The sequence below is a fragment of the Cetorhinus maximus genome, chromosome 17 (genome assembly GCF_964194155.1).
Source record: "Cetorhinus maximus chromosome 17, sCetMax3.hap1.1, whole genome shotgun sequence".
NCBI lineage: Eukaryota > Metazoa > Chordata > Chondrichthyes > Lamniformes > Cetorhinidae > Cetorhinus > Cetorhinus maximus.
Genome location: NC_135895.1, coordinates 64122170 through 64135194, shown reverse-complemented (window position 1 = coordinate 64135194; position 13025 = coordinate 64122170). Strand labels below are relative to the sequence as shown.

General features: G+C 40.6%; 1 protein-coding gene across 3 annotated transcripts in view; it reads right to left on the bottom strand.

Annotated features, from left to right (window-relative positions):
* The window catches only part of firrm (fignl1 interacting regulator of recombination and mitosis), a 48228-nt gene that overhangs the window by 2982 nt on the left and 32221 nt on the right, over positions 1-13025 (bottom strand). For all 3 annotated transcript variants that reach the window (XM_078561348.1, XM_078561346.1, XM_078561347.1), the window contains 5 exons: positions 10877-10999; positions 9097-9192; positions 2256-2369; positions 1511-1615; positions 728-808 (listed from right to left, as the gene is read on the bottom strand). In XM_078561348.1, the coding sequence (XP_078417474.1) occupies positions 728-808; positions 1511-1615; positions 2256-2369; positions 9097-9192; positions 10877-10999 (519 nt within the window). The remainder of the gene's footprint in view (positions 1-727; positions 809-1510; positions 1616-2255; positions 2370-9096; positions 9193-10876; positions 11000-13025) is intronic.

The following is a 13025-nucleotide window of genomic DNA, read 5'->3' as shown; positions in this document are numbered from 1 at the left end:
TGCCTGCATACTAACCTTTTGTGATTCATGTACCAGGACATCCAGATCCCTCTGTACCACAAAAGGTTTGTAATCTTTCTCCATTTAATATGCTGCTTTTCTATTCTTCCTGCCAAAGTGGATGAGTTCACATTTTCCCACATTATACTCCATCTGCCCATTCTTTGCCCACTCACTTAAAGAATCTAGAAAGGGATTTAGATGGGTTATGTCCTCCTTATAATTTACTTCCCAACCTATCTTTGTATCATCAGCAAATTTAGCAACCATACGTTTGGTCCATACCTTTATCCAAGTCATTTATATCTCTGGCCCAACAAACCAATTTTGCAAACAGCATAGCTAGTTGTGTGTGCATAGATTTTAGAATGCAGGCTTCTGTAGAATTACACTGCTATTTTTCCTACCATTGCTTTTAACTAAAGGAAAACATTTTAGGCAATATCTACCAGGGTTGTTTATGAAATAAATATTGGGCTGTTCTATGGATAATTGAATATACATACAACCCAAAACAATGGATGCATTTAAATATTAAACCTTTTATACTTTGAAAACTTAGTTAATTATTTTTCTCATGGTGTTTCCACTAATAAAATAGAGGGAAGTGACACCACACCCCATGAAAGAATATTTTTTTAAAAGTAAGCGAGATTTACCATGCAACAATTGTATAAGTTAAGAAATTAGATCTACTTTCACTGGAAGCAACTCAAGTTAAGTGTACCTTGTTCAAGAAGTTTACAACTTTGCTCTTTGTCTCTCCTGACTCCAGGCTGTGAGGAACCACTTCCTCATGGCTGGTCTCCTGAAACAAGGTGTTTTATTACTCTCTGTCCAGTGAATCTAGAGGGTTAAAGACTGACAACAAAGTAGTACAAAATATACCTCGCATCCTGTCTTATAAACCAACCCAAGTTGTTTATATCTAAATGACTTGGAACAGAGTAACAGCTTACAGAGAAGTCACTTTATCATAGCCTCAAATGACACAAACTGTTGTTAACATGTGGATGGAATCCAAGTTTCCTCTCTTCCTAAGCAATACCTAAATTATACATAACCTCTTCAAATTTAATTAATGATAGAAGATATTTAATTTGAAGAACTTTATTCACATAGTTATAAGTCTGAGATGACGGGAGTCCATCATCAATAATTTCTAAATTCCAATTAGCCAGGCTATGCCCAGTCAGTAGTAAATTAATCCAAGTGACCAGCAAAATGTCTGGAAACTACTGAGCCTTTTTATGTCTTGACAGAGCTCCCAATTCACAACAGAACAAATCCAATATTATTATTTTGGCACTTTCTCAGCTGAAAAATAGCTCAATATATCAATAGCAGGGGAAAATAATAGGTAGAAGGCTGTTATGCATCTATGAACATATACTGTTCCTGGGGTACCCATTGGATATAACAGATTTCCAGGAATGTCAACGTTTAGTAAATTACCTCTAATATTAGTCAAACTACTGAACACTATAACTATACAAGTCTCAAAAGTCACCTCAGCAAACAGTGTAAATCCCTGCAGTGCATGTTGAAGAATTAACCAGGACTTGTCAGCCAGAAAGGATGCAAAGAGGCAAGGCAGCTTTGGAAGGACTGTGCCCTGCAAGGAATTGAAACATAAATTTTCAAATCTTATTTAATTTATAAATGAACATAACAATTACAAAAATGTTTCCTGGAGTAAAATGAATGGTTTATTCGACTAGATATTGCCTTTCACTTCAAACCCCAACCCAGATCCTTACATTACAACAGTGTTAAAATTCAGAAGTTTTTCATTGGCTGTAGTGTGCTTCGGTATGTCTTTTGGTTGTGGAAGGTCCTATATACAAATACAAATCTTTCTTTTCAGATGACAATGGAAATTTTGAACACTCAAAATACACACTAAGAAATGCAAGTTGATGTAGGTTCAACCTAATTTCTAATGCATGTCAGTCCATAACTCAAAACAGTTTTGCACTTAATTGGTAATCCCTCAGGTGTGAAAAGTGAATTAAGATAGACTGTTGTAGTAGGGAGTGCTCACCTAAGGATGAACCAGATTGTATTAGGAGTATCTGATAATGGCATTGGGTGAAAAACCCAAAAATAAGTGGTCCTTTCCCCAGTAATGACATACCACAGCTTAATGAAAACAAAATGACATTAAAAGATTGACAGGAATGAAAGAATTTTAAATGTCTGTTTTATTCAATCACAGTGTTTTATTGTAGTTTTAAAAGAAAATTCCAAAGTACCTGAACATCTGGTGGCATAACTATCTTTCCTAGGGAACCCAAGAAGTCCAGTGCAGCAAGGCGAACATGATCAGGGGGATTTAAGGGAAGAAGGCAACTGAGAAACAATATCACCTATTGCACAAATAGGATAATTAATCATTACAATAAGGAAATCCAACAGAATAGAACCTTCATTGCAAAAAAGTGAAGTTTTGCTAAATAGCTTAGAACACCAGTAGATCTGGTTTCTGACTAATAGCTACATCCATATCCTTAACCACTAAATCATATCCTATTTGCACCATTTTTCACCTTAAAAGGCAGCTCATGGAATACTGTGGGTCTTCAGTAACCAGCCCTTTTCCTACAGCTGGTTAATTAGGCAACTAGTATCCTAATGAGCATTTGACAATTTTTCTCTTTCATACACACATACAAACACACACACACAGATCTCATCATCATGTGGCCTCAAGACCTCTCCATCCCAATAGTTACAAATGCAAAGTTTTATAAGATTATGATGTTTTGGGACTGTTTCTTAAATTTAGGGTAAAATGGAGATGGGCTTGAAGAGGGCAGAGACCATAGGAAGCCATTGTAGGATTTTATTAAAAATGTCACTGAACCTCACAGACAGTGTCAGTCTGCAAGGATAGCAGAGTGTTACAGGCAGCAAGTTCACCATGCAAGAATGCGGGTGGGAGCTCCTGCTCAGATTTAAGAGATCATGAGGATTTAAATATGACTGGAAGATTTGCCTAGTTTTGGCTAGAGTGAGGGATCTCCAGGGTAACCCTCATCGTAAAAGCCAGTTCAGGGATTAAAAGTTATCCAGCTGTAAAAGGAAAAGAGAAAGCAAGTCCTTGAGAGCTATCAATCGCTTTTGAAATGGATCCAGGAGAACAGTGTGTCCACTTAAGAACATAAGAAATAGGAGGAGTTGGCCATTCGGCCCCTCAAGCCTGCCCTGCCATTCAATAAGATCATGGCTGATCTGCCCCAGGTCTCAACTCCTCTTTCGTGCCAGCTCCTCATAGCCCTCAATTCCCCAATACTTCAAAAATCTGTCTACTTCCTCTTTAAATATTTTCAGTGATCTAGCTTCCACAGCTCTCTGAGGTAGAGAATTCCAGACATTCACTACCCTCAGAAGAAACTCCTTCGCATCTCAGTCTTAAATAAGTGTCCCCTAATTCTGTAATTATGTCCGCTAGTTTGAGATTCCCCCACTAGTGGAAACATCTCAACATCTACCCTGTCAAGCCCCCTTAGAATCTTGTATGTTTCAATAAGATCACCCCTCATTCTTCTAAACTCTAATGAATAAAGGCCTAACCTGTTTAGCTGTTCTTGATAAGTCAACCCCTTCATCCCAGGAATCAGCCTAGTGAATCTCTTTTGAACTGCCTCCAATGCCAGTATATCCTTTCTTAAGTACAGGGACCAAAACTGTACACAGTACTTCAGGTGCGGCCTCACCAACATCCTGTACAGCTGTACAAGACTTCCTTATTTTTAAACTCCAACCCCCTGGCAAAACAGGCCAAAATTCCATTTGCCTTCTTAATTACTAGCTGCATCTGCATGCTAACTTTTTTATGTTTCATGCACAAGAACACCCAGATCCTTCTATGCTGCACTTTTTTGGAGTCTCTCTCCATTTAAATAATCGCCTGTCTTTTGATTCTTCCTACCAAAGTGCATGACCTCACACTTTCCTACATTAAACTCCATCTGCCAAGTTTTTTGCCCACTCACTCAACCTATCTATATCCCCTTGCAGATTCCTTATATCCTCATCACAACATGCCCTCCCACCTATTTTTGTATCATCAGCAAATTTGGATTCGCTTTTTAAAAAAATTTGTTCATGGGATGTGGGCGTCGCTGGCTGGACCAGCATTTGTTGCCCATCCCTAATTGCCCTTGAGAACTTTCAGATGGCATTTAAGAGTCAATCACATTGCTGTGGGTCACTGTAGAGTCACATGTGGGCCAAGACCAGGCAAGGACAGCTGATTTCCTTCCCTAAAGGACATTAGTGAACCAGATGGGGCTGGTTCATTAAGACTCTGCCCCCTCCTCCAAGTCATTAGTATAGATAGTAAATAATTGAGGCCCTAGGACTGATCCTTGTGTCTCTCCACTAGTTACATCTTTCCAACCTGAAAAAGACCCATTAATTCCGACTCTCTGTCTTCTGTATGTTAACTAATCCTCAATCCAGTCTAATACATTACCCGCAATACCGTGAGCTCCTATCTTGTGCACGAACCTTTTCTGTGGCACCTCATCAAATGCCTTCTGGAAATCCATATACACTACATCTAACAGTTCCCCTTTATCAACCCTGCTCGTTATATCCTCAAAGAACTCTAGCAAATTTGTCAAACATGATTTCCCTTTCACAAAACCATATTGACTCTGTTTGATTGCGTTATGGAACAGGGTGAAGTCTAACTATGGAGAGAGACTTTCAGTCATTTTAAATATTAAATGGGGATCATCTCTATAGTTTAGAATACAAGTTGCCTGCTGAAATAGTGTTTAGTCAATGTCACTTTTAGGTTGTGTATATAGTAAAAGTCTTAAAACCTGAAATCTTGTCTGATCATTTCAGCCATTCACTGGAAGTGCAAATTACTTTTCAAAAGTTAGCAGTCTCTATGGGGATCGTAGAGATTGCCAGTACCTAATATCTTCACCATCATCCTGCACCCCTGGAAAAAGCTAGCCCCCTCATCCAACAATCTTACATATGTTTTCTCATGCTCTGGCCTTCCACCGAGATGTCACCACTGTCTCTGCTGATCTCAAAACTGCCTCACCTTCACCAATGCCCTTGTCTCCATTAGATCCTGAACAGATCCCACCCCTACTGCTCCCTTCAGTACAGTAGCCACCACTACCAACTGTTCGGTTAGCTGCAACTGGAAAAGCACCTGATGAGCAAATTACCTCAGTATTGACCACTAAATATGGTTGTCATCCCAATGTCTATATTTATTCCTTCTCCACATCCCAAATTCTCTCACTTCTTTAAGACCCTGATGAACAGAACAACTCTAACTAAACGCTTCTCCATGAGAAATCATGTCACAAAATGTGAAGAACTCATGAATATTTTCGATTTTAAAATCAACACTCCACGGCTCCTGAACTCTTCCACAACCAGCCCTGTTCTCCACCAACTTTCCCATCAGATACCATTCCACTTTATTCAGTGGTCTTTCTTTCATCTACCTCCCCATATTACTAGCCTTATTTCAACTGTTACAATCCCTGGCCAAACCCAGAAATCTAATTAGGGACCAATAATGTTTTGTTAAAGTAGATAAACATTGCGATTCAAGACACCTTTTGGAATAAAGCCACAAGATTCCATGGGTTTTTAACCAACAAAAACAAACTTCACTATACAAATTCAGAAAGATAAAACAATTTACAATATCTATCTTATACTCTAACATTCAGGATAACTATGAGGTACATATGAATTAACACACCACACTACAGAGTAAATGACAGGTGAAACCAAGGCAGAGTCCATGAATTTCACTCAGACATCAGTAAAAAAAAAAGGTCAAATAACTTTGTTGAAACTCTGTCTCACAAGGGATTCTCAACTTCATCTTCGAATATCTCTCCTTGGAAGTCTATCCAAAATTCGCTCCCACTTGGATGACTTTAACAATGGCCCACCTCACAGGATTTCAATCTCATCTTCCAAGATTCCTTCTCCCTGGATTCCCGAGTAAACTCAAACACTAGCTTAAAAGCTCATTTTCAGATCTACGGCTGTGCCAAGCATAACACCACTGCTCCAAAGGGGTATCTTTGCCCCACCGGCCCTCTTTACTTAAAAGTCTGCTCCTTGCATCTTGCTCTTTAACTTAACTGGAACCTGTTTCTGTCCATTTTGTCTTTGTGACACTTGCTGGCTGGCAAACTGCCACAAACTGACTGCCTCAAGAAGTGCTGTTCACTGGCCCTTGAACTGATCTGATGACTAATCAAAACACTCCCAGAGGATCTCATCCTTGTTACTAGACAGGAACCAATATAACAAGCATTGGAACATCCTATACCTTCAATGTTACAATTTCCACAGACTGCTAATTTAATACCCAGGGACACACGGATTAAGAGATTTCATGACACAACCATGAAATCTACTAACAGCTCCCTTGACCCCTTGCTGAACACTAGGCATGTAACTTCCTCCTTATCAACTTGCTTTAATATATCATCTTCAAGGTAGAAAAACACCATCAGTCACTTCACACAAGCATAAGTGGAAAAATGGATGCTAAACCAAAGAAGAGAAAATTAGGAGGAGTGACCAAAAGCTTGATCAAAGTGGTGGGTCTTAAGGAGATGGAAACAGATTGGGAAAGGAATTTAAGGAAGAAAATTTAGAGTGCAGCATTTTGACAGCCAAAGGCATGGTTTGCAAAAGTAGGGTGAAGAGGGGCATGCACAGGAAACCAGTGTGAAAGAAACTGAAAGTTTGGGAGAGGTATTATAGTACTCAAGGAGGTTACAAAGATAGAAATTATCAAAATTGTGTCCTAGCCTCAGATGGTCCACAGACCTGGTGTTCAAACTCTGGATAAATACAATGAAGGATTCGGCAAGAACTGCTCCTCCATTCACAGGCTGTTTTTCTCTCTCATGTCTGCTGCTAATGGGCTCACCAATCAGCCTATCAGCAGCAAATTTAAGAGAGAAACAGTCTCTGATGAGAGGAGCAGTGAGGAGTGGCTTCTCTTTTGTTTGCACAGCGCGCGTGCTCTCTTTCTCTCACTCTCCCACGCAGGGGGAGCTGGATGGGAATTCTCCCACTCAGAAAGGAGCACAGGGGTTAAGATGGCAAAGCAGGCTGGGAAGGCCACAAGGAACAGCAGAGTTGCAGCAACAGCGCCCTCCCAGCCACCCACTCACCAGGAGCAGCTGGAGTCTCCAACAGAGGGGAGAGAGGAAATGCATCTTTTCACAGCATCCCGCATTTCTCCTCAGCGGTAAGATGTCCAAACCTCGCGGGCTTGGGCAGGGATTGAGTGAATGAGTCAGAGTGAATAAGTCTGAAAGTGCACAAGCGAACGAGTCTGGGCAAGTGTGTGGATTGAACCAGACACACACACAGACACAGACACACACCTCCCTCCCCAAAAACCTATCCACGAAGCAGGCCAGAAGAGGACAAAAACCCAGGCTTAAAGACAACCCGCTTCTGAGCCCCGCTTTCATAGGAATTCTGCCGAGGCCAGCAAGGAGTGTTTGGGGCCAGAGGCGAATGCATGGTCAGTGTTAGTTAAACAAAACTCCTTAGCTCAGCCCCAGTCACCGACCCTTTCATGAGTGACCAGAACTTGGGGCCTAGTCTGCCTTTCTCTAGTTTTTCTTCTTTAGTGAAAAGGCAAAAAAGGTTTTATTGGTTAACTCTGCTGCTTGGCACTTTTCACTGTCATTTTTATTAATTACTGTTTTTTTAAAATGATCAATTTATTGCTTTGACATTTGAATTTCAAAAAAAAAATGTTTTGATTTTGTACCAAATCTTGCTGAGATTTGCTCAACCGCCCCTTGAGTGAGAAAAAAATTGAAACATGGCTCCTCACGTGAAACGGTTGGACAAGCTTTGCCTTAGAACCTTCAAAACCTGTCAGTCCCCCTCACAAAGATTTACAATCAATTCTCCCCAATTATCAATCCATCTCCCACTTTTCCATTCTTTCTTAAGTCCTGAAGCACATCATTGCTTCACAATTGCCCTCCCTGTTCTACCGCTCCCTGTCCGAAGCTCTGCAACCGCACATCTATGACACTGATCAAAGTGATATCCTACATGACTGCAGTCATGCCTTATACCTCTTCATCTTCCTCAATCTGTCCTCTGACAATATTGGTTACTTCAGTCTCCTCAAAAAACTCACCTTCATGTTCCACCTCTCTGCCCCAGTTCTCTTCTAGTTCTGCTTCCATCTGTTGCACATTGTCAATACCTCACCTCCGATGCTTTCCCCCGTGTTACTTCCATGGCCACCTCTAGTCTATCCCAGGGTTCTGTCCTTGGCACTCTCCCCATCATTCTTGACATAGAGGTCTTAGCAATATTATCTGCAGCATGGGGCCAATTTCACACATTTTCTAATTGCACACATGCACTAACTTAACCATTTCCTCCACTGAACCCATGGCATTTCCATTATCCCCAATGGCAAGACCTGGACAAGCCAAAATGCTCTCCAACTTAATGTTGGAAAAATAAAGCATTTCTTTGGTTCTTGCAAACTCTTAGGCATTTCTAGCCTCAAGGTCTGAGGTGTCAGCTTGACTTTCTTAGCAACACCTGATCCGAGGTCAGTTTGTATTTCCACCCAAACTCTGAAACCCTGAACTTTTATCACCTCTTGCCTGGACCTCTTGAACATTCTCATTGCTGGCCTTCCTGCTTCCTAAGCTATGCCGTAGATATAGTAGAAAATGCTGCGGTCCATGTTGCCAACCACACGAAGCATCCAATTTTAACTCTACGTAAGTTAATAGGTTTTGCGTGAATTAAAATTGGGCCTGAAGAGACAACATCCCCATCCATCACCCAAAACCTCCCTAAGCTCAATTCGTTTCCTGTGCCAATCAATCAAATTAAGATATCATCCTCATCTTTAAATCTCTCCACAGGCTCACCCCTTCCTATTTCCATGTTCTCCTTCAGCTTTCTATAACAACATGTAGGCTCCATTACTCGTACATAATGTAGTCAGAATTAAAAGCTAAAATCTACATAGCAAGCTTCCTATATTTGGTCAATTTTTTAAAGAATCAAATTAAATCCACCCAACACCAATCTTACCTGAGCCATCAATGTTGCACCTACTACTCGAATCAGCAATGCAACAAGAGAAAGAAGCAGAGCGGCTGTCTGCTGAGCACAGTGCTGGGTCAGGACCTGTATGAAGGAAAGGATAGCTGTATTTGCAAGGAGACAAAATACTGAATATCAGTGTGTTCAACAGGAAATAATTGCGCTTGTTAATTTCTGTTCCATACTCCGATACAGTGTCTGCTTTTATCATGATTGCTGAAACAAAGATACAGTTAAGTCCTCTGTTGCATTCCTGAAAATCACAACTTTAAATGATTCCTGTGGGAACCAGTGTTTCAATGTTAAAACTGTAATTAGGCTCTGTAGGACTTTCTTCATCAGAAAAAAAATGAATAGTAAAACGTCATACCCTCTAAGTTGAAATATTTTACAATGCTAAATCCCTACATTGGTAAATGAAATAAATTTTAAAATAAGTTTAAAAATATAAAAGAAAAATGTAACTTTCTACTTACAGTACCTCCTGCTCGCCATGGATCCTGCTTCCCAAACCTCACGCTCCCTGATCCTCCGGGTTGCTGCAGATCCTCTCCCTCCCCAACCCTCCGAATTGTGGCCTCTTCTCACTCCCTGACCCTCAGAGTTGCGGCCTCTTCCCACTCTCCAACCCACCCTCTCACCAAACCTCCCACTCCCTGACTCGCCCTCTCACCATTTCCCTCTTCTGGACTTACGTTCCCGTTCAAGATCTTGATCCAATCCAAAGCCAGAGCTCCAAAGTTGTGGAACTGCGATTCCCAAAAGTGCAAAGTGTTGAGCTGTAGCTGCTACAACCCATTTTTTTTTTAATGCTCCTACTCACCACTTCGTCCTCCTGAATCCTCGCTGTGAGCGAGGGCTCGGGAAAAGAGCAGTGAGGTAGGGGCAGTTTCGACAGTCATTTAAAAAAGACTGTAGCAGCCCCAGCTCAGCACATCCGCACCATCAGTCTCACACTTCCACAACACCGGAGCTCCAGCTTCGGCTCATATCCGGACCTGGATCTTGCAGGTCTAAGAGAGGGAAGCAGCGAGAGGGTGAGTCAGGAAGCAGGAGGTTTGGCGAGAGAGTGGGTTGGGGAGCAGGGGAGGCCACAATTCGGAGGTCAGGTGATACCACTTGAGTCATGCGGGAAACAACATTGAAAAGAATTTTGCAATGTTCAACGAGATTAGAGGCCCCGTTAACTTACCGGCATTAAAGCAAAACAACAGTAAAAGGGGCAACGTTAAATGAGGACTTAGTGTATACTATCGGCATCCCCCAAGTACTAAAGCAGCATTCCATTTGGGAGAAGCCAGTAGTATATGATCAAAAGCATACTCAGGGAGAAACCACAAGTACTAGAGCAGAGGTTCACCTGCGAGAGACTGTCAATTAGAGCAAGAACATACTATGGAGAAATAAAATAGGAGAAAAGTTACTGATGAAATTTGTATGGAATAGAGGAATGTGCTGTGTAAAATGACGGCCAATTCTAGTTTTAAAAAAATAATTATGGTTTCAATTTTGGCATTACTTATGGTATTTTAAATGGTTTAACAGTACATGTACAACCAGTATGATGAGAGTATTGCGCCAGTCTGACGAAATCAGGGCTGATTTGCATTATCAATCAGGTAAGTAGAATATTTGCAGAAGATTAGTATTCCACTTAGTATTCCAATATCCTGGTCAGATCATCATAAAATAAGAAATACAGTATTACACACATTTTAGTGACGTTCACAAATAAAAACATTAGTTGCATTTTGTCTGTCCTGCTCACCTGTTCCACGGTGAGGGCTGTCCACATCTGGCAGAGTGTTTCTGTGATTGATAATTGCAACTCCAAATTTAAGTCTTCCCCATGAGCGTGACACACAGCTTCCAGAGCAGCAAGGGCAACATTCTGATAAAGACAAAACAGATCCATGAATTCCACTATAATATATCAAAATTAATTCATATTAATTAAAATATCTGGTTGTCATCTTTGGTTTAAGTTAAAAGAAAAATAACTTCAAGAGTCACAGACTAGTAAATAGGATAAAAGAAACTGAAAACAAAATGCATTCCCATTATGAGAAACCAACATTTCCAGAAAAGAAGAAGGGAGATGGTGACTTGTTAGTTGTAGCACTGCACATTGGACTCTTGACTGCAATCCCAGTTACACTGGGTTGGTTGGCTGGGAGACCACGCTCCTACTGGAGGATTAGCAAACAGAATATTGATAGCTTTACAGGATGTTTGAAAACTGCAGTGAATGCTCTCTTAAAAGAGCTGGGCAAGGCTGATGGAGGGGAAATCAATTTTGTATGCATTTGGACATCTGATCTAATGAGCATGATCATGCTGTCCAGATTTTTGAGCTGACAGTTTTAACTAAAGCAACAAACACTATTTGCTAGTAATCAATACTCAATACACGTACTCAATAAATATAATATTCTGCAAACATTGGACGTTTTCTTAAAATATTGAAAATGCAAGTTTCATCCATTAAGCAGGAATAAAACCAAGGTGCGATCAAACAATGCTCAAACAAAAAATTGCAATTTAATTTTTTTGGGGATGTACTTTTGTCACGTTAAGTAAAGGGGAAACCATCACTGCAAAAATGTCAATAGACGTGGATAACATTATGAAAACCTTGGACAGTTATATATGTCTAGAGTAACCAAATTAGCTTCATTTTCACAAGTGTAATGATTTGTTTTGTGAAGGGTGTTGCTACAAGTTAGAGATGGGGGTCAGTGGCAGAGACAGGTGGATCCTGTTTCCTCTGGGGTTAGATCATTGACTGGCTATTACTTCTGGAGCTTGGTAGACAAGATGGCATCTCAAGGGGGTCCAGCATTATACCAGTAAAGTTTTTTGATGGTCAAGAGGGAATGCATTAATTTTGCACATTTGGAAAGCTGGTGGGCTTTGGCTCCACAGCCCTATATGAATCTTTAGCTGCTGTGTGGGCAGTGGATTAAAGTGCTGTTGAAATCAAAGTCTGCATTTTCGTTGCACCTCAGGCAAATCCTGGTTTAAGCTGACCAAAATGGTTATACAAATTGGGAATTACAAGTCCACTATGAGAGTTAGTGTTGGCTTTGCTGGTTAATAATATTTTTCTTTAGCAACAAGATGGTGAGCTACTCCCTACCCTGACCCCAAATGTTGAGTCTGGCAAGCTGAGTACTTCACATTTGTAGGGCCGATGTCAGGTTTTTTATTAAGAGTAATAGAGAACATGCAAGAACTTAACATGCAACTCACTGCTAGTTAGTTGGGCAATGACACAAACCCCCAGGCTTTTTGGGGTTGGATCACTGGGGGTGCAAATAGACTCCTCTTTGGTGGGCGGGGTGAGGGGGTCGAGCAGGGAAAGGCGGCTGAAGGAGATAGTGGAGCGCAAGATCTATGATGCTAGGAGGGCAAAGGCTGGAATAGGCAATTCACATTACTGAAATTGTCTGCTACATCAGGAAATTCATACTACTAGGAGTGTACTGTGTTCTTCCAGTTTGAGAAAGAACATTAACATCACAGGATCTACGATAAAGCTTCAAGTCATGAAGATATTAATGTATATAATGTTAATGGAAATTATTTTTAAATTGGACTTGTAGTAGGGCCTGTGTCTGTGGGTGCATGTGTGTGTGTGTGGCTTAATTAGATTAAAGCCAGATAGTCTGGGTGCTTTGATGTATAGTAGTTTTGAGATGTTAATTGAGTACATTTGCATTTGTTGAATAAACTATTCAAAAGAAAGGAGTAAAATCTTGCACCTAGCTAGGAGGCACCAAGCAATATACAACTAATAAAATTGGTGCTATGAAAGGGGTTTTATTGTTAGAAGAGGTGGAGTTCAAAGACCTAGTGATACAATGAGAATTTACATTCAAAGAGAAAGCTAGGTATAAACCGAGAGGAGTTTGTGT